The 23,142-nt window shown below is 43.1% G+C and overlaps 1 protein-coding gene across 5 annotated transcripts in view; it reads right to left on the reverse strand.

Annotated features, from left to right (window-relative positions):
- The window catches only part of LOC139548310 (protocadherin Fat 3-like), a 333,023-nt gene that overhangs the window by 52,940 nt on the left and 256,941 nt on the right, over positions 1-23,142 (reverse strand). For 3 of the 5 annotated variants that reach the window (XM_071357914.1, XM_071357912.1, XM_071357911.1), the window contains exons 5-9: positions 17,589-17,903; positions 16,918-17,128; positions 15,277-15,345; positions 9,182-9,321; positions 1,926-2,201 (exon numbers count right to left, since the gene is read on the reverse strand). In XM_071357914.1, the coding sequence (XP_071214015.1) occupies positions 1,926-2,201; positions 9,182-9,321; positions 15,277-15,345; positions 16,918-17,128; positions 17,589-17,903 (1,011 nt within the window). The remainder of the gene's footprint in view (positions 1-1,925; positions 2,202-9,181; positions 9,322-15,276; positions 15,346-16,917; positions 17,129-17,588; positions 17,904-23,142) is intronic. The other 2 variants (XM_071357916.1, XM_071357913.1) reach the window with 1 other exon arrangement.

Here is a 23,142-nt window from a genome sequence, read left to right on the forward strand (position 1 = left end):
GACTCTGTAGTGGTTATGTGTAGTCAATGCTCTGTTTGGGAACTGTTATCTGAGACTCTGTAGTGGTTATGTGTAGTCAATGCTCTGTTTGGGAACTGTTATCTGAGACTCTGTAGTGGTTATGTGTAGTCAATGCTCTGTTTGGGAACTGTTATCTGAGACTCTGTAGTGGTTATGTGTAGTCAATGCTCTGTTTGGGAACTGTTATCTGAGACTCTGTAGTGGTTATGTGTAGTCAATGCTCTGTTTGGGAACTGTTATCTTAGACTCTGTAGTGGTTATGTGTAGTCAATGCTCTGTTTGGGAACTGTTATCTGAGACTCTGTAGTGGTTATGTGTAGTCAATGCTCTGTTTGGGAACTGTTATCTTAGACTCTATAGTGGTTATGTGTAGTCAATGCTCTGTTTGGGAACTGTTATCTTAGACTCTGTAGTGGTTATGTGTAGTCAATGCTCTGTTTGGGAACTGTTATCTTAGACTCTGTAGTGGTTATGTGTAGTCAATTTATATTTATATTGTTAGACCTCTTATCTATTTTGTGCAGGAAGATGTTATAATTATGAGCTACTGATCGTATTGTAGCCTACACTATACATGTACAGATGCGCAAACATACCTGGTTCCAGCACAGCAGGGACTGTCATGGGCACACCGAATGCCAGATATTAAAGATACTATCTACCTGTAGATTTCACCAAATTAAATCAGTGTGCCCGCCTAAAACTGAAACAAATATATATATATATATATTTTACCTCATAAAAAATGTCAGGCAGACGTTCCTACCTCGCTTATCAACGCGGTATGATAAAATTCAAAAGGACTACATTTATTCGATAATTACATTTCTTTGAGATTTGAGAAAACAGTACAACTACAGTGGTAGGATGAGCATTAATTTCCTATGTTTACTACCCACTGAACCAGAGGAAAGGAAGTAAAACAGAGTGAATGAGGATGATTCATTTCAGAACTAAACACACACACAGTCTGACTCCACACACACACACACACACACACACACACACACACACACACACACACACACACACACACACACACACACACACACACACACACACACACACACACACACACACACACACACACACACACACACACACACACACACACACACACACACACACACACACACACACACCTAACACTCTCCCAACCAACACAAAACAGTTCCAGTCAGATCACTCTCACATCTCTCTTTCGCAAATTCCTTTTATCGCTCTCCCCAACACACACACACACAAACGGAGTCATGGTTCCTTAAACCGTCTCATTCCCCTGACGAGGGTGAGACGTTGGTTCATTGCTCTCAGAAATTAGTGTAACTGCTTAATGATGAGTTCAGGTAAAATGAGAACACAGACATAGAAGTAGTCTGTCTCTGACAGGAGAGCTGAGTTACATTAGAATATTAAGCAGCTGGAATAAAGATAATGCTCTTGGCCCACTCTGCATCTCTACTGTCCTTTCTCCTCTCCTCTGTTCTCCTCTGCTCTCCTCTCCCTTCACCTTCTTTTCTTTTCACTCCTCCTCTGACAGTTTCAACACATCCATTACCAACAGAGGAATCTTAAGGGAATGAATCTTAAGGGAATGTGACCAAATAAAACAAATGGAATCCTCTCTTACAACGAGATTGACTCTGTACCGGCACCCCCCTGTATATAGTCTCGATATTGTTATTTTACAGCTGCTCTTTAATTACTTGTTACTTTTATTTCCTATTCTTATCCATATATTTTTTTTAACAGCATTGTTGGTTAGGGGCTTGTAAGTAAGCATTTCACTGTAAGGTCTACTACACCTGTTGTATTCAGTGCATGTGACTAATACAATTTGATTTTATTTGATTCAAGATAACCAAACTATATTTGATACAACAGTAATGGTATCAGTCTCTTACCATGACAGTGAGGATGTGCTGTGCTCTAGCCTCGTGGTCCAGTCTCTCTGTAGTATACACCGTGCCAGTGTTGGGGTCAATACGGAACAGACGCAGGCTGGAGGGGTCGATGGCGCTGTGGAGGGAGTAGGTGAGGCGGTGGCGCTCGTCCCGGTCCGACGCTAACACCTGGACCACCTCCGTCTCCGGGGGTGTGTCCTCAGAGATGGTGATGTCATAGGTGGGCTGGGAGAAGACAGGTGCGTTGTCGTTGTTGTCCAACACTGTGATGTGGACCTGAAAAGGAGAGGGAGAGAGGGGGGTTGTGGGTAGGGTTAGGCCAATATGTCGTAGTACTAGAACACACAAGCGTTTTGTTTTCAGTCTTCAGTGGGAGTGAAGGGTCGGCCATAACATATACAGTACCATTGATACGTTTGGACACACCTACTCTTTATTTTGACTGTTTTCTACATTGTAGAATAATAGTAAAGACAACAAAACTATAAAGCAACACATATGGAATCATGTAACAAACAAAAAAGTGTTAAACAAATCAAAATATATTTCATATTTGAGATTCTTCAAAGAAGCCACCCTTTGCCTTGATGACAGCTTTTCTCACTCTTGGCATTCTCTCAACCAGCTTCATGATGTAGTCACCTGAAATGCATTTCAATTAACAGGTGTGCCTTGTTAAAATTTAATTTGTGGAATTTCTTTCCTTCTTAATGCGTTTAAGCCAATCAGTTGTGTTGTGACAAGGTAGGGGTGGTATACAGCCATATTTGGTAAAAGGCCAAGTCCATATTATGGCATGAACAGCTCAAATAAGCAAAGAGAAACAACAGTCCATCATTACTTTAAGACATGAAGGTCAGTCAATCCGGAAAATGTCAAGAACTTTGAAAGTTTCTTCAAGTGCAGTCACAAAAACCATCAAGCGCTATGATGAGACTGGCTCTCATGAGAGCTGTAGAGGATAAGCTCATTAGAGTTACCAGTCTCGGAAAAATGCAGCGCAAATAAATTATTTAAAAAATATATATATATTTAACTAGGCAAGTCAGTTGGGAACAAATTCTTATTTACAATGACAGCCTAGGAACAGTTTGTTAACTGCCTTATTCAGGGGCAGAATGACAGATTTCTACCTCTTCAGCTTGGGGATTCGATCTAGCAACCTTTCGGTTACTGGCCCAATGCTCTAACCACTAGGATACCTGCCGCCCCTTCTCTGCTTCACACAGTTCTAGTAACATACACATCTCAATATCACCTGTTCATATGAGACTGTGTGAATCAGGCCTTCATGTTCAAATTGCTGCAAAGAAACCACTACTAAAGGACACCAATAACAAGAAGACACTTGCTTGGGCCAAGATACACGAGCAATGGATTTAGACCGGTGGAAATCTGTCCTTTGGTCTGATGCGTACAAATTTGAGATTTCTGGTTCCAACCGCCGTGTCTTTGTGAGACGCAGAGTAGGTGAATGGATGATCTCCACTTGTGTGGTTCACACCGTGAAGCATGGAGGAGGAGGTGTGGGGGTGCTTTGCTGGTGACACTGTCAGTGATTTATTTAGAATTCAAGGCACACTTAGCCAGCATGGGTACCACAGTATTCTGCAGTGATACGCCATCCCATCTGGTTTGCGCTTAGTGGGACTATAATTTCAACAGGACAATAACACAACACACCTCCAGGCTGTGTAAGGGCTATTTGACCAAGGAGAGTGATGGAGTGCTGCATCAGATGATCTGGCCTCCACAATCACCAGACCTCAGCCCAATTGAGATGGTTTGGGATGAGTTGGACCGCAGAGTGAAGGAAAAGTCTTTCAAGACTGTTGGAAAATTATTCCAGGTGAAGCTGGTTGAGAGAATGCCAAGAGTGTGCAAAGCTGTCATCAAGGAAAAGGGTGGCTACTTTGAAGAATCTCAAATATAAAATATATTTAGATATGTTTAACACTTTTTTGGTTACTACATGATTCCAAGTGTATTATTTCATAGTTTTGATGTCTTCACTATTATTATACAATGTAGTAAAAATAAAGAAAAACCCTTGAATGAGTAGGTGTCCAAACTTTTGACTGGTACTGTGCATTCAGTCAGATACTATATTCAGCTCCGTGTATGACGTACTGTCTGTCACAACTATTACCACATTTTTGCAGTTCATGTATTTATATACTTGAAAAAGAAAAGGAGAGCCGAACACTCTAGGAGCTCAGATGCAATGATTTAATAACCTATTATAAACATGGTGGTTTGAGCCCTGAATGCTGATTGGCTGGCAGCCGTGGTATATCAGACCGTATGCCACGGGTATGACAAAACATTTATTTTTACTTCTCTAATTACATTGGTAACCAGTTTATAAAAGCAATAAGGCACCTCAGGGGTTTGTGGTATATGGCCGATATACCACGGCTAAGGGCTGTGGACAGGCACTCCGTGCCTAAGAACAGCCCTTAGCCATGGGAAGTTAAGCCTGGGAATATTGACAATTTTGCTTAAATTCATCAAAAAAGTTAGCTTATAACAGAGAACCTTTTTTGTGGGATACACAAAAGGCAATTCTAGGTCTTGTGGCATATTTTGGTTAAACTATCCCCAACTCAATGGAATTGCAACCCTCTGCATGCACAGTGCATTTTTCCATCACATGTACAGCTGATTCTCAAGATCTTGCACACTAATGAGATGCTATTGGGCCCACACTACTACAGTCTGAGCCAAGGACTACATGCTTTCTGGTAAGTTTTGATTACAATACTGGGTGGGGTGAATATTTTTACATACATGATTTTTTGTTAACTAGTAATAAGTAGCCTACAGAAAAGTGTGTTTAAATCATTTCTAACTTGTTAACAATTTCTGCTAGTTTGTTTTTGCTACCATGTGGGTTTTAGCTTGAGCCTGCTAACTGAGGAGTGTTAATTCACCTGTTTCCATACATGTTTCATTTTAAAACATTTATCTTACAAAGGAGTTGTTTAATCTAACTGCTTAACTACTTATCTGTACATGGAATTGTATTTGTTTTTTTATACTCATTTTTCTAATCTTTACAGGAAAATGCCACGGGCACTATCTGATGTGTGGAGACATTTCACTGCAGCTAATGTAGAAGGAAAAAGCTGCGTACATTTTCAAATCATATGTGAAGAATGCAACAAAGATGCAGAATCATCTGGCCAAGTGCATAAAGTTCACTCAGCGCTCACAACAAGCAACCTCCGACAAAGGTCCCTCTACTTCTATTCGAGGTGAAAATTATGAATCAGACACCTTATTGATAGTAACAGCTCATGATCTTCCTTGAATCAGAAGTCCTAACCTCACATCACACCTATTGGCTATGCTGCTCATGCATTGAATCTGCTCCTCAAGGATATCATGGCACTGAAAACAATGAAAACACTCTACAAGAGAGCCAAGAAAATGGTTAGATATGTGAAGGGTCATCAAGTTATAGCAGCAATCTAACTCACCAAGCAAAGTGAAAAGAATAACAGCACCACATTGAAGCTATCCAGCAACACCCTTTGGGGTGGTGTTGTTATCATTTTTGACAGTCTCCTGGAGGGGAAGGAGTCTCTCCAAGAAATGGCCATATCACAGTCTGCCGATATGGACAGCCCCATCAAGAGGATCCTCCTGGATTAGGTATTTTGGGAGAGAGTGGTAAGCAGCAAGACTTCTGCTTGAAGCCCATACACGCCGCAGCGTACATGTTGAACCCCAAGTATGCTGGCAAAGAGCATCCTGTCTGGTGCAGAGATCAACAAGACCTATGGTGTCATCACTACCATGTCTCGCCACCTTGGCCTGGATGAGGGCAAGGATCCTGGCAGTCTGGCGAAGTACACTTCCAAGCAAGTGCTTTGGGATGGAGATGCAATTTGACACTCGTGCCAACATATCTCATCAGCCACGTGGTGGAAGGGACTTTGTCGATCTGAGGCTCTTTCCCCTGTTGCCTCCATCATCCTCCAAATCCCACCAACATCAGCCACCTCAGAGTGCAACTGGTCCTTGTTTGGGAACATACACACCAAAGCACGCAACAGGCTGACCAATACAAGGGGTGAACAATCGATGGCCATCTGGGCAAATTTAAGGCTTTTTGAGCCTGACAACGAGCCATCCTCAATAAGGTTTGAAAGTGACAGTGAAGGTGGATATTGAGGTGGACATTGAGGAGGTACAGGGAGAAGACATGGAAGCCTGAGAGGAAGACAAACAAAGCTTTAGTTTCTAGACTATCATTTTACAGATGTATGTTGAAAAAGTTTTTGGGAGATGCGATGGATCATTGGGGATCATTCAATATTCCCTTTCTTTTGTTGTTCAGTGAAATCATCCCATGTGAAGAGTCAACTCATTTAATTAAAGTTCAATTCGAAACTAAATAGTATTTTTTATTTCTATTGGAAGGATTTAATCATTTGCAATTATGTCTACTTATGATAAGGTAAAAGGTTTATGTTTCTGTCTCCATATGATATGGTAAATATATCCAATGCAGAAAACATCTACATTTAATGGTATTAATATTAATTTGCATATATTTCTGTTAATTCCCATATTTTCCCATTAATTGCCATATATTCCTGTTAATTCCCATGGAAAGTTTCCACCTCTGAATTTTCCCCAAAATGTGCAACCCTAATTGGCCATATACCACAACCCCTCGTGCCTTACTGTTTAAATAACCAACGTTTCGACAGACACGCTGTCTTTATAAGGGTATAATGACAAACACTGCAGGTTACTAGTTTATATCATTTCAAAGGACACACAGGTGTCTGCAATCATGGCTGGGTGTGGCTTGATATCATTGGTTAATTTATAGATATAAATAGAACATATAAAAACCATGAAGGATAGCATACGATCATAGATGCAATTTGGCTACATAGGCCTATAAACATTTACAATGAATAGCAAATTCAAATTCACAAGAATGTATTTATGTACGCCATGTTTGCTGACGTGCTTGTTGCGTTGCGTGTCATGTACTGTGTTGACGGTTGATGACTCATGGAAACCTTGTGAATCAAGAACAGCAGATTCCCACCGCCGGTGACAAAGGCTGTTGTGCTGCGTAAGAAGAGCGGCAGAGAAGGCTAAATATAAGACAGAAGCAGCAGCTGTCTTCCTGCCGGTGAACAGTGGAGATTTCCCCCATTGGGCATCACGCTGACGCTCCATCTGTGATGTTGAAGAAGGGAACTCAGCCCAGCCTCTCATGACTGGCTCTACTGTCAGCACGTCTTACAGGTGTGTGTGTGGGCACGGAGGATATGTGCGTACACCTATAGGGATTTAGTCAGCACATCTTGCATTTTGATTTTTTTTGTAATTTAGCAGACGCTCTTATCCAGAGCGAGCATTTCGCTACACGCAATAACATCTGCGAAATATGTGTAGGTGACCAATAAAATTTGATGTAGTGAGTGGATACATTTTAATACATTTTTCATATTGGTCCCCCATGGGAATCAAACCCACAACGCTGGCACTGCAAGCACCATGCTCTACCAACTGAGCTACACAAGACTATCGTGCAGGGGTGTGTAGGGACTGTATGTGTGTGTGTGTGTGTGTGTGTGTGTGTGTGTGTGTTGGTAGGTGGAGAAGGAGAGTTGTTTAACAATGTGTGTGTGTGTGTGTGTTGGAACGAATAGCAAGGGGGTTTGGACATTGTGAACAGGTACCTTCACGCAGGGTGCAACATTGGCCTAATGGACCAACTGAGACAGAAGGAGTTACCCAGAATGAATAGAGAGTAGAGTAGCTGAAAGAGGATGTGTATAGCTTCCTGTGCCCTAGCTAGCAATTAGACCTCTGTACTTAATGAGGATTCTCACTGGGCACACGCTGGTTGAATCAACGTTGTCATTTTAATGAAATGACGTTGAACCAACGTGGAAAAGATGTTGAATTGACTTCTGTACCCAGTGGGTTGGCTCTCCCTGTCAGGGCACACAGCAGTGAAGCTCAGTTGCATTTCCTTCCAGCTATCATTCGGAACGAACAGAGGGAGAGAGGGATGAAAGACGGAGGGAGGGGGAGGGTGGAAATAATGTGAGAAACTGAAAAAGTCAACCAAACCTACAGTACATGTGTGAATGTGTTCATATTAATCAGTATCAGCACACTATCCTTTTCACCAGGGAACCAGTTTCCCTGTCACCTAGTCGCAGAACGCTTTACAGAAACAATGCCATGCACCATAGGAACATGACAGACCTATGAGTAAAAATGATATGTGTTAATGTGTCCGTTTCGCAGGCCTAATGTCTGACTATTGAAAAGCACTGGCCCTGAAAATGACAACGGATGGAGCAGGTAGAATGACATACGCATTGTACGGACTGTCACAGGGAAATTATAAGGTGTCTTGCAAGCACATTCTGTATGTCAGCGCAATCCCTTCCGCTCTATAAAAATGCTAATCCATTCTACTGTGTGTGTCCTGTTCTGCCACATTCAACTTCTACATTTAACACACAATGAACACACATTGTAGGTGACAGGACCTCTAACAGAGGAAAGGGTAATAAGATATACCGGTATATTTCTTATCAATTTAAAATGGGATACTTCTCTATCATCATATTGTATAATGTCCAACCCACTATAGAACATGGCACTCCTAACTCAGAGACTGATAAAGAATCTTCACACTAGCTCAGTTTACACACTAACAATCTGGTTTGGAACGTTCAATCACAGCCTGAACAGTGCGAAGGAACAGAAGAGGACAGGACATGGCAGAACAGGACAGGGGAGGCTATTGTCCTCTGTACAAACAGAGGAATTAGACGCAGGGGTCAGAGAGACAATTACACTGCTAGTTATCACCATTCGCCGTGTTCTGATCACTCTAATAGGTCCTTGACACGCCAGACGCCATCATTCACACCATCTAAAGACGTTTTTCAAAATGGCTGATGAAAAAAGTTAAAAACATAATGTCCTTGGGCAAAATTAGAGTGTAGCGTCTGTCCATGAAGGCGAGGTCTGTGTCTGTGGTTACAAAAGTAAACATTGGTAGCATGCATGTGGTTTATCATGTACTTTTTGAGGGTGTGTGTGAGGGTGCATTTATGAGTGTTCAGATGTACAGGTGGTACAGAACACAATACTAACAGTGCCACGTTAACTTACGCACGCCAAAATCAACACATACAGGTCGTAGATTTGTCTCTTTCTGAGAATAAATAAATAGGGATATGACATGTTGTGTCATCAGCTACCTGTGTGGCTGCAGAGTTGGTCCCGTCCGTCACCTCCACAGTCATGTTGTAGAAGGAGCGCTGCTCAGCATCCAGTGGCTTAGCGATGATGATGGTGCCCACACCCTTTTCTATGTCAAACAGGCTGTCAGTGTTACCGCCTGGCCAGGAGGGGGGGATAGAGAGCAGAGAGGGTTAGAGACAGAGGGGGGGACTGGTTTATTCATCTCTCGCTCTCTTTTCTCTTTCACAAACATTCTCACTCAATCACTCACACACTCTTCTTCTCTCTCTACCTCACACACACAAACCTACATTTTAATAAGGTGTATGGGTCTGTGATAGTGAAAAACAGGGAAGCACACTGAATTGTGGGTGTGACAGTACTGTGGGGAGTGTATGACCTGAACGATTCCTGGCTCTCTGCCAGGGAATACATAAATAGACACAAACACACACAAATACAACATTACACACAAATACAACATTACACACAAAAGCATACACAAATAATCTAACAGGGAGCGGGCATGCACAATTACTCAGATCACAAATACAAGTGTGTGTGTGTGTGTGTGTATCTTCCAACCAATCTGTGAGTAATTACTAGGTTCACAGAGACCCAACAGGACTGTGACAGACTGAAGTATTTCCTCCTCTTCCTGCAAATAACAATTAAGAGACAGAGAGCCAGTAAACAAGAGAGCCCTGAAAGACTGAATTAACAGAGCCCTGAAAGACTGAATTAACAGAGCCCTGAAAGACTGAATTAACAGAGCCCTGAAAGATTAAATTAACAGAGCCCTCAAAGACTGAATTAACAGAGCCCTGAAAGACTAAATTAACAGAGCCCACAGACTGAATTAACAGAGCCCTGAAAGACTGAATTAACAGAGCCCTGAAAGACTGAATTAACACAGCCCTGAAAGACTGAATTAACAGAGCCTGTGTCAATGGAGCTCCAGCCGTGAACGGGCCCGAGTCTGAAATGAGACCACTAAGACCGGCTGTAATTAAACCACAGCCTCATCTTTGGTACCTAATTGATTTAAATGTACATTTTGGCCTCACGTGGATACCAACTCACAGCTCAGATTGTGGGAATGTCATTTTTAAGTGAGTGTTTGAGTGTGTATCCGTGTGGTATGTGTGTGTGTGTGTGTATGTGTGTCTGTGTGTGTCTGCATGCCTGTGTGTATACTATATGAATGAGCATGTGTGAATGAATGAGATTGTGTGTGTGTGGTTGTGTGTGAGTGCGCGCACTAGCGTATGTGTGAGTGTACTCGAGGTGCAGACTCAAAGGGATTCCTCCCCGGCGTCTCTGTTTAATACAGATATGACCTCAGCCCAGCACCAACTAAGGCTATAACGCTCCACCACTCAACCATAGATGTGTGTGTCCAATTTTTGATTGGGTTACGATAAACACTTCCAGCTCTCTATCATCTATCTCTTAAATCATTATAACTCCAGTGATGTGGTCCTAATAGCTTTCCTCAAAATATGTGCAGAAGGAAGACACGAAAAACAGCCACACTCCCTGTCTCTTTCCCTTCACTTCCGCTAACAGTAATCTAGTGCTTTTACGGTTCAGTATGCTGATTAGCATCATATCCGTACCAGATGATTTTACACTCATTAGAGGAGTGCAATATACACTACATGACTAAAAGTATGTGGACACCTGCTCGTGATACATCACATTCCAAAATCATGGGCATTAATACGGAGTTGATCGCCCCTTTGCTGCTATAACAGCCTCCCCTCTTCTGGGAAGGCTTTCCACTAGATGTTGGAACATTGTTGCTGAGTCTTGCTTCAATTCAGCCACAAGAGCATTAGTGAGATTGGGCACTGATGTTGGGCGATTACGCCTGGCTCGCAGTCTGTGTTCCAATTCATCCCAATGGTGTTTGATGGGGTTGAGGTCAGGGCTCTGTGCAGGCCAGTCAAGTTCTTCCACACCGATCTCGACCAATCATTTCTGTATGGACCTCGCTTTGTGCACGGGGGCATTGCTATGCTGAAACAGGAAAGGGTCTTCCCCAAACTGTTGCCACAAAGTTGGATATACAAAATCGTCTAGAATGTCATTTTATGCTGTAGTGTTAAGATTTCCCATCACTGGAACTAAGGGGCCTAGCCCAAACCATGAAAAATAGCCCATTATTCCTCCTGCACCAAACTTTACAGTTGGCACTATGCATTAGGGCAGGTAGTATTGTCCTGGCATCCGCCAAACCCAGATTTGTCTGTCGGACTGCCAGATGGTGAAGCGTGATTCATCACTCCAGAGAAAGCGTTTCCACTGCTCCAGAGTCCAATGGCTGCGAGTTATACACCCCTCCAGCCGACGCTTGGCATTCGCATGGTGATCTTAGGCTCCATGGCTGCTCGGCCATGGAAACCTATTTCATGAAGCTCCCGACGAACAGTTCTTGTTCTGACGTTGCTTCCAGAGGCCCTTTGGAACTCGGGAGACAGTATTGCAACCGAGAACAGACAATTTTTACTCGCTACGTGCATCAGCACTCGGCGGTCCCATTCTGTGAGCTGGTGTGGTCTACCATTTCGTGGCTGAGCCGTTGATGCTCCTAGACATTTCCACTTCACAATAATAGCACTTACAGTTGACCAGGTCAGCTCTAGCAGGGCAGAAATTTGACGAACTGCCTTGTTGGAAAGGTGGCATCCTATGACTGTGCCACGTTGAAGGTCACTGAACTCTTCAGTAAGGCCATTCTACTGCAAATGTTTGTTTATGGAGATTGCATGGCTGTGCGCTCGATTTATACACCTGTCAGCTACGAGTGTGGCTGAAATAGCCGAATCCACTAATTTGAATGGGTGTCCACATACTTTTGTCTATATATAGTGTACATGAAAATAAAGGAAAGTGTACAGTATTAAGAAAAATAAGCCATTCAAGAGTATTAAAATCCAACCATGGAGGCTTCAGAAGGCTGAGTCTGTCTGTCTGTCTGTCTGTCTGTCTGTCTGTCTGTCTGTCTGTCTGGAGCCATCCTATATGACCCAACCAACCAAACGCTCTATTTCGGGAAAGGAGGAACTGAGGTTTGGCAAGGCAGCAACCGGGCAGACGGAAAAAGAACAGTTCCTTTCCACCAAATTATAGAGGGGAAACCGAATCCTCCGCAACAAGGCTGTTATTAAACCCTCTGTTGAATGCTAAAATTGCTTCCCTCAGTCTCTCCATTCAGATTAGTAAGGGAAGCCGCTCCAGTGCTTAAAAACACTCTGGCAGGCAGCACAACCGATAAAGAGGCATATTTATCTTCCTTTCAACGAAGGAGGGGGGGACGAAGTTAGCGTTTGTCGTAAACAGATAAAACAAAGCAAATGAACAAAAGAAGAGGGAAATGAGGACAAGCGTCAAGCTGTTTGAAAATGAGTTAATGAGTACAACAACGCCTTCGTTAACTAGCTTCAATCGGTTGAGAAAATGGCTAGGATATAGTGTGTGGTTGAGAGAGTGGGGAGGTTCTGGGATCGATTGTGTAGCCTAAGTGGAGAGTCTGGGATTTCTGAGATTGATTGGTTTAGGCTGGACAGGGGACACAGGATCAAACTGAATTGGCATCATTTTCACGTTCATGCTTTGTATGGATTGACTTGATATATAGAACCCAGCTGTCTGGATTGACTTGACATATAGAACCCAGCTGTCTGGATTGACTTGACATATAGAACCCAGCTGTCTGGATTGACTTGATATATAGAACCCAGCTGTCTGGATTGACTTGACATATAGAACCCAGCTGTCTGGATTGACTTGATATATAGAACCCAGCTGTCTGGATTGACTTGACATATAGAACTCAGCTGTCTAGATTGACTTGACATATAGAACCCAGCTGTCTGGATTGACTTGATATATAGAACTCAGCTGTCTAGATTGACTTGACATATAGAACCCAGCTGTCTGGATTGACTTGATATATAGAACCCAGCTGTCTAGATTGACTTGATGTATAGAACCCATCTGTCTAGATTGACTTGACATATAGAACCCAGCTGTCTAGATTGACTTGATGTATAGAACCCAGCTGTCTAGATTGACTTGATATATAAACTCAGCTGTCTAGATTGACTTGATATATAGAACCCATCTGTCTGGATTGACTTGACATATAGAACCCAGCTGTCTGGATTGACTTGATATATAGAACTCAGCTGTCTAGATTGACTTGACATATAGAACCCAGCTGTCTGGATTGACTTGATATATAGAATCCAGCTGTCTAGATTGACTTGATGTATAGAACCCAGCTGCTCAGAATATAGCGTAGGGTTGTGGTGGCTCGTCTATAAGAGGACAACTTCATGATGTGTTTATAGGATGTGGTGGCTGGGTGGTTGACATGGCAAACGTTGAGTGGTTAAAACGGCATCCGTTTGGATGTGTGTGTTTAGGAGGTTGACTAGCAGCTAAATAATAGTCAAATGGTTGTATTATACCTTCTGGACAGTAATACGTTTAGCAGTGGATTAGTGTGTGTGCAGGTGCAAAATGAACTGTGTGTTTGTCTGTCTGTGTGTGTGTGTGGGGAATTCAGAAGCAGTTGTACATGTTTGTGTGTATGTATCTGGTATGTGTTTGGAGAGTGTGTGTGCGTGGTGTTCTGGTGAATAATGGCCTGGGATGTGGGGGTCTGGCCCCGTAAATGAATCACAGTGTTTAGCTCCTCTTCTCTCACCTGGCCCCTGAGCACACACACACACACACACACACACACACACACACACACACACACACACACACACACACACACACACACACACACACACACACACACACACACACACACACACACACACACACACACACACACACACACACACACACACACACACACACACACACACACACAACTGGGCACCTCACTCCATCAATAATCCCTCCATCCCTAAGGCTGCACCACCTATATTTTCCCTCTCTCTCTCTACCTTTCACTAAGCCCCCTTCTACTGTTCTCTGCCCTCCATTTCATCTTTCCTTTAATCACTGAAGCTGCTCTTCTTCTCTCTTCCTCATCTGACCTCTGCTCCTTTTATCTATCATAAGTCTCTCCTCTTTCTCCTCTACTTTCCACCTATTTTCCCTCTAGCCCTCTCTTTCTTTCCCTCTCTCTATCTTTATCCCCCTCCTTATCTCTCTCCATCCCTACCACTCTCCTCTCCCTCCATCCTCTCCCTGTTGGTTCCTCTGGTTGGAGAGGTGCCTGTGGCAGAGCATCAGACCGTTACAGTGAGGGACTCTCTCTAACCAGGGGCAAAGTGACCATGAGCTCACCCTTGACCCACAACTCCCACACCTCCCACTAATCAGCCATCCGCTTAATTGGGTCGTCAGTGGGAGGTGTGTGTAATAATGTAGTGTGTGTGTGTGTGTGTCTGAACGTGTGTGTGTGTGAGTGCAAAATAGTGTGCGTATTTTATGTGTGGGTAAGCGTTTATGTGTGTCCATGGTTGTGTGTCTGCATGTTCCTGCATGTGTGTCTCTGTGTGTGTGTGTTTCCGCCTCTGTGAGTGTGTAGTGTGTGCTGCTCACAGCTCAGGGGTGGTGGGCATGATGTTTCCCCAAACACTGATGCGTTAGTAGGCCATTAGACAAAGCTGTCACCAGGGTCGCTCAGGGGTCATTGCCATGGCAGCAGTTATGGGCTTCGCTATAAAGGGAGATCACAGGGTCTGATAGACAATTTAGTACAGCAAGGAATTTCTCCAAAACGAATCACTTATGTTAACCTTGGAAGAAAGGGTTACAATGCACATTATACATGTGGGAAGCACACACAGACACACCAACACACTCTCTAATGAGCTTCTGTGTGGGATGTACATTTTAAACAATTTGTAAAAACACAAACACACACATGCACACACACACAAAACACAAACTTCTGTGAAGGGAAAACACCTTTCACCTGCCCAGCCCCCTTTGTCTCCAACCAACCAATCAGAAGAAGGCGTGAGCAGCACTGGGCACATAGTGAATTATGGGGAAAGCACAGGTGAATGATGGGTAAAATAAAAGAGGAAGGAAAGGAAAAGGAAGCAGAAAAAAGCAGATCGGAGTCAAACTGAGATACCTTCTGTGGAACAGTTCCTGCCACAAGCGGTCTGCAGTATATAGAACATCTCCCGGAAAGGCCTGGGACCTTCCAGACACGAAGCATTGAGAGAGGAGAGAAAAGGGAGGGAGAGAAGAGGAGAGAAAGGGTGAGACAGGGAGAAAGGAAAGGAGAGAGATGGGGTGAAGGGGAATTGGAGAGGAGGAGAGACAGAAAGGGGGAGGAGAGGGAAAGAGAGAGGGTGAGGAAGGGTAAGGGTAAGAGGGGAGGGGGAGGAGGAGGAAAGAGAAGGTAAGGAAGGAAGAACAGGGAGATAGGGTGCAAATGGAGGAAGAATTACGAGGAGGGAGAGAGAGGAGAGAGAGATGTGATCCCAGAGGAGAAAACGAGTGAGGCATTGAGCAGAGAAGAGAGGAGGAGAGGGGCGTACAGGAGAGTAGAGTAGTAGGCCAGAGAGAGCAGCCATAGTCAGAGAGAGCCTTGAGCTGGAAGAACAAGCCAGAAGGTATCTCCAACTGGAACACACACTGACCGCCACTGCTCAGTGACAACAAAAGAGAGATGGATCATGGAGCATTCCTGGAAACGCGGTCCTGGCTGTGTAGTCAATCCACTTGTCACCTACCCACAGTACAGTTCAGCTAGAGAACTATCAGCTTCATAAATATTATATTACATTATGTAAAAAATAGTTATATAGATGGACCATAATCAATTCATAGAAAGGGTTATTATGGGCATAATCATATTAATTCTAACAAAACTTATATTCTAATAAAACTAAATGGATTTTGCAATATTGATTAAATTAATTAAAATAATTAAAGCAAGATTAAAACTGACTGGCTTTGACAATAATTGATTCAGGAAACGATATGGATTTGACAAATGTTGCTGTTCGTTGGCAGAAAAATGAAGATACGTAAACTAGATATTACATAATCTTGTTGAGCATTTTATGTGGATAAAATTGGACTTCAAAAGATCAAAAAGGTTTCAAATTAATTAAATACTTGTAAGTGTGGCATGTCCTTGGCATTTCAAGCCTCTTAAAGGGGCATTCCACTGATCTTACACAACATTCTTTACCATGAGAATAAGACAGTAAATTGTGTCTGAAAAAAGCATGTCAAAGACATATTTCTTAGCAGCTGTAGTTGGTATAATAAGCTTTATCCTTATTGTAAAAAAACAGCATGAATATTTAAGCACTTTAAAGGGGTAGTTCATTTCAAAATGTAAGTTTGTCAATGTTGTCAATCTTCCAAAGAGAGTGAATGAACCCCTTTAAGCACATTGCATTTCTCTCCATTAAAGTTCCCAGAATATCTGGCAGGGACTTCGAGACATCTCAATTGCTTCTCCACTGACATACAGACCTTTACATCTGGTGGTGTGTGCTCAAATCGCCATGGTGACCGTGGGATGGCAGAGGAGAGAGAGAGACACGCTGGCAACAGAACATGCAGTGAGGTCACAGTACCTGAGCTGGGCCTCACGCACAAACACGCACATCAAACCAAACCAAACCGTCAGCCCAAACACCATGCACCAATAATGGTACATAACCTACCTGACTGACAGCCACCTTAGCCAATCAGATACATCGCTCCCCCTAACAAACCCTCCACCAGCCCCCGCCTCTGGGCAGTGCCTTACCTGTGATGTCAAACCAGAGGGGGTTGGAGCTCTGTTGCATGGAGACCACACCCACTATCTCGGCCACCTTGTCACTCTCCATGACGGTGAAGTTGTAGTACTGCTCTTCGAACAGCAGGGGGGCCACTGAGGCCGAGGGCTTACGGATCCACTCGATGTGCAGGCGGGCCGTCGACCACTTCTGGGGGCGGCCATTATCTGTGGCTTTGATCTGGGGATGGGGAGGAAAGAAGACAAGGAGGAGGGAAAGAGGAAAAGGGTTGGAGAAAGAGAGCGTTACAGACAGAAAGAGAGAACAAGGATCAGAGAAATGGAGGGGAGGTGATAGATTTTCACATGAATTATCATTCGTCACAGAGAGGGTGAAAGTGGCGAGAAATATCTAGAAAAATGGCAAGAGGAACGCCAAAGGGCCACAGACGCATTATAGACAGAGTGATATACTGTAGTGTAGCAGAAAACATCATGAAATACATTGAGAGTTCTTCATTCATATTGCCTACTTCAAAAAAAGGAAGATTTTAAGTTTTTTTATATTTGTCTAAGTGAAAGATAGAAGAGAACAAGATAAAAGAGAGAAGAGAGAGATGGGGGAGAGAGTGGGAGAGAGAAAGAGGGTAGAACAAGACAAAGAGAATGGAGAATGGTTAGAGAGTTCAAAGATCACATACAGTGAGGATGTCGTAGCTCCCGGCAGTGAACTGCTTCCGTGACGACACCACCGCCGTCTTGGGGTCGATGAAGAACTTGCCGTCCTCGTTGCCATCGACGATGCTGTAGGAGAGGTCAGCGTTAACCCCTTCATCCCTGTCGTAGGCAAAGGCCCTGTAGATAGACTCTCCTCTCTTCCTCCTGTCCCGCTCTGGTAGCTTGATCTGGTACACCTTCTCTGGGAACGTGGGCTTGTTGTCATTCTCATCAAGTACGTGGACGATCACCCACACCGTGGAGTGTTTGGGGCTGGGACCGCCGTCCGACACCGTGACCTGCGTATCCACACACACGCAACCGTAGTACGCACACACAGACGAACAGACAAAAAACACATACAGACACAGACACAGACACACACACACACACACACACACAACCATTTACACGTGTAAACACACACACAACAGAGAGAAAAAAATACGACATTTGTTAAGATTCACATCAGTTTCTTTCCCCATCTAAATGAATTTTGACAGTCACTCATTCTCTCCTGCGTTTGTCTGACAACTGGAACACATTGTCATATTTCCAAAGTGGGGATGGCTTTGCCTTGTATCTTCTTTCCTGTTTTCTGACAGCTAATTAATCTGTCTCTGCTCCTACTTCCACCATGACGGAGAGCCTCTTGTAGATAAATGCAAAAGGGGGAGGGGCCAGAGGATGAGTTAACCAATGAGAGATGAAATCCACCGTCCCGTCCATAAAATACATTTATATTCATTTTCGGGGGGGAGATAAAGGACGTCGCTAGCAGCCATCAATTCAACACAAAGCTACAATTAATTTCCCAAGTACTTATTGTTGGGTTCATTTAAAAAGTCCATCTGTCATTTTCTAAATGACACAGTGAGGAGGTGCCGTAGATATATGGAGAAAAATGCTAATGAATTACAGACAGAGAAAGAGAGAGAGAGACAGACACACACAGAAAGAGAGAGAGAGAGAGAGAGAGAGAGAGAGGGAGAGAGAGAGGGGTGGTGGAGGGGTAGTAGTGGGAGAGAGAGGGAGGGAGATAGGGAGAGGGGGGAGGAGGGAGGTGGCTCAGAAAGACAACAGGGGTGTGTGAAAGGAACATAAATGACAGCATAAGGGAAGAAGAGAGTAAGAAGGAGAAATGAAGGACTCCAAGCCTGTGGCGGTTGACCCGTCTGTGAGTGAATGTAATCTGCTCTGTTCAGCACAGTGAGAGAGAGGTAGAGACAGAGGGAATATGGTGAACAAGCAACTGGTGGCCAACACCTCACAGGACAACAATGTTCACTACAGGTTGACATGAACAGCTCTCCATTCATCAGAGAGAGAGAGAGGAGAGAGAACCTGAGAGAGAAACAGAATGAAAGAGAGACAGAAGAGCTTGGGGAATACATTAGACAGGTACGCGTGTCCGGCCTGCCAACAACATACAGCAGTACAGCACTGCAGCACAAGGACAGCACAGACAAGCTAGAATACACTGAACGTACGCTAATGCTGCTAAAACATACTAATATACTGTTTACACTAAGCTATATCCACTGATTATACACATGCATTATTAAAGAAGACCCTACAGCCATTGAACTATCAGTGTATTATTAATATGTTAACATGAAACAGACAATTTAAGTGGTTGGGATAAGACTGAGGAGGAGAAGCGATTGAGAGCAGCGTTTCATAAGGACTGATTGGGCACAGTAGTACCGTAGGTTTGAGTAGAGAGTAGCATGGGTGGGAATAAAGAATGCCAGCTGTTGGAAACACCAAAGGCAGACGATGCTTGTCTGTGTGCCACCGAGTATGGTTACATGCACACAATAATGTGATTATTGTGGATCATCAGATTAATATAATAGAAGAACGATTTCCCTAATAATCCTGTTGACATGGAAACATCTGAAATCAGGCTCGCTGATGGCACTCTGATAAATGCAGAAAATCACCAATCAAAATAAATGTTCTACCACCCTTTTTCTCCCCAATGTCATGACTTGCCCTGTTGGGTGATTATAGGCGCCAGATCCCCCCCCCCCCCCCCCCCCCTCTACCACCACCAGTTTTATGACCGGTCGTAAATACCGTGTAGAAACTTTGGGTTTGACAGGTTTGAGGGGAAAGAAACCTCTTTGTTACAAGGAGATTCCTCCCGCCAAAACGGTAACATCAAAAGGTTGAATAATGAAACGATATTTCTGTAATCCAAGTGGTTGGAGTTATCCGTGGGCACTTAAAGGACAATTATGTCAGATCAGTTGTGTTTTGGGATCCCATGAAGGACAGTATAAGAACACAACTGTTTCTCTGAATGTGTACATATCCCAGTGATCAGATTCACATCCAAATGTTGGGGAACTGATATGATTAAATATGAAACTATTTGTGAGAAGATGTAATGTGATGTTAGCCTTCTAAATGAGAGAATTGTTTTTCATATGAAGTCCTAATCACGCCCACATGAGCACAGGCATTAAATAGCACTCGTGACAAAATATAAATTAGACCAGAAGACGTGAGGACGCAGTCCACACTTCATGAATGGTTAAGAAATCTACAAAACTAACGACACACATTCACAGTCTGCAGCTGTATATGTAAAATAGTCTAGGAAACTCGACCGAAGACGAGAAAATAACATTTCCCTATCGAACGACCGAATGGTACTCTGAAAGATCCATTCTAAAGACATTTCCCTATCGAACGACCGAATGGTACTCTGAAAGATCCATTCTAAAGACATTTCCCTATCGAACGACCGAATGGTACTCTGAAAGATCCATTCTAAAGACATTTCCCTATCGAATGACCGAATGGTACTTTGAAAGATCCATTCTAAAGACATTTCCCTATCGAACGACTGAATGGTACTCTGAAAGATCCATTCCAAAGAACATTTCCCTATCAAAAGACCATTGGTACGCCTGACATAACCATTATAAGAGCAGACAAGCTACAACCACGAAAAACATTATGACGTCTGGGGAACACCACCAGAGACTTTCTGTCGACTGACTCTCCAGCAGACGGACCGGTGATTTCAACAGAGAGACAACAAAAGGCATACACTCGTAAATATGTACATTGCAATTATTTTCGAATGAGCGGCCGATCTTGTGTAAAGTATTAGCATTTCCATGAGCATAGTTATCAGCTGTGTGTACGATAATGAAGTCCTTTGTCTTTTCTCCCGCTCTTTCTTACATGACCCTCCCTTTTCATTTTGTGTAACAAGTCGTCATATTGGTTTAGTCCACTAGGGACTTTTCATTCCATTATGTAGTACTCAATGTTTAAGCTATTCTGTTTGTGTGTTTATGTAATTCTATGTGATTATTTAGTTAGTTGGTAAATAAATAATTAAGCCAATTTGTATATTGCTGATTCATCATTTATGCTATGGTTCGTGCAGATATCCAAGGATTTTGTGACAATCAGAATGAAACTGATAGAAGATAACAATTAATTAATGACTGATTAACTTCTTTGATATAGGGGGCAGCATTTTCACTTTTGGATGAATTGCGTGCCCATAGTGAACTGCCTCCTACTCTGTCCCAGATGCTAATATATGCATAGTATTATTACTATTGGATATAAAACACTCTGAAGTTTCTAAAACTGTTTGAATGATGTCTGTGAGTATAACAGAACTCATATGGCAGGCAAAAACCTGAGAAAAAATGGATGGACTTCCTACGCCTTCCACTAGATGTCAACAGTCTGTAGAACGTGGAATGAAGCTTATGCTGTGTTGTGGGGCCGGATGAGAGGGGAATGAGTTAGTGGTCTGGCAGATTTCCAGTTCCTGGTCATGCGCTTTCCTCATGATATCGCCTTGCGTTCCATAACTTCTACAGACATGAAGGAATGCTCCGGTTGGAACGTTTTTGGATATATATGATAACAACATCCTGAAGATTGATTCTCTACTTAGTTTGACCAGTTTATTCGACCTGTTATATAACTTTTTGAAGTTTTCATCCGAGTTCGCCTGCATCTGTGCGAGCGTTTGGACATGTGCACTAAACATGCTAGCAAAAGTAGCTACTTAGACATAAGTAAAAATCAAATCAAATTTTATTTGTCACATACACATGGTTAGCAGATGTTAATGCGAGTGTAGCGAAATGCTTGTGCTTCTAGTTCCGACAATGCAGTAATAACCAACGAGTAACCAACGAGTAATCTAACCTAACAATTCCACAACTACTACCTTATAATGGACATTATCGAACAAAACAACGATTTATTGTGGAACTAGGATTCCTGGGAGTGCATTCTGATGAAGATGATCAAAGGTAAGGGAATATTTATGATGTAATTTCGTATTTCTGTTGACTCCAACATGGCGGAGAAATTTTGTTATTTTTGAGCGCCGTCTCAGATTATTGCATGGTGTGCTTTTTACGTAAAGTTTTTTTGAAATCTGACACAGCGGTTGCATTAAGAACAAGTGTATCTTTAATTATATGTAAAACATGTATCTTTCATCAAAGTTTATGATGAGTATTTCTGTTATTTGACGTGGCTCTCTGCAATTTCTCCGGATATTTTGGAGGCATTTCTGAACATGGCGCCAATGTAAACCGAGATTTGTGGCTATAAATATGCACATTATCAAACAAAACATAAATGTGTTGTGTAACATGATGTCCTATGAGTGTCATCTGATGAAGATCGCACTGCTTCTTGACACACTGCTCGCTTAACCCGGAAGCCAGCCGTACACCTGGCGACCGTGTCAGCGTGCATCGCGCCCGGCCTGCTACAGGAGTCGCTAGTGCGCGATGGGACAAGAACGTCCCTGGTGGCCAAACCCTGCCCTAACCCGGACGACCCTTGGCAGATTGTGCACCGCCCCATGGGTCTCCCGGTAAAGGCCAGCTGCGACAGAGCCTGGACTCGAACCAGGATCTCTATTGGCACAGCTAGCACTGCGATGCAGTGCCTTAGACGACTGCGCCCATGTTATTTTCGGTAAGCATATTTGATTCTGAGTTCGGACAAGTTGGCATGTGAAAACAACTTCTAAGACATATACATTCAGTTGTTCCGAACTCACTTACATTTACATTTGATTCATTTAGCAGACGCTCTTATCCAGAGCGACTTACAGTAGTGAACGCATACATTTTCAATCATACTGGTCCCACGTGGGAACCGAACCTAGCACCCTGGCGTTGCAAGTGCCATGATTTTGACCTTACGCTGATTAGGATAAGCAGAGTAAGGTGTTAACATGACTATTGCACAATCTGCCTACTGCAATCATCAGTTTAATATTGAATAATTACTGTGCATCTAAACGTACTCACTGACAGTAGTGCCAGAAAGGCCTCATCTATACCACAAAGCAACAACAACACAACATGTTTTGGACAAAATAGCTAAAGAGTTGGAGTCTAGAGTGGAAAAATGCTTTTCTCACTGAAGCTAAAGGTACGGTACAACTTTTATGAGAGATGGTTTGACAGGCTCCACTCCTTTGTTTTCTCGCTGTCTTGCTTTTCTCTCCCTCTCTGACAGGAATGAAAGTTG

This window comes from Salvelinus alpinus, chromosome 21 (genome assembly GCF_045679555.1).
Source record: "Salvelinus alpinus chromosome 21, SLU_Salpinus.1, whole genome shotgun sequence".
NCBI lineage: Eukaryota > Metazoa > Chordata > Actinopteri > Salmoniformes > Salmonidae > Salvelinus > Salvelinus alpinus.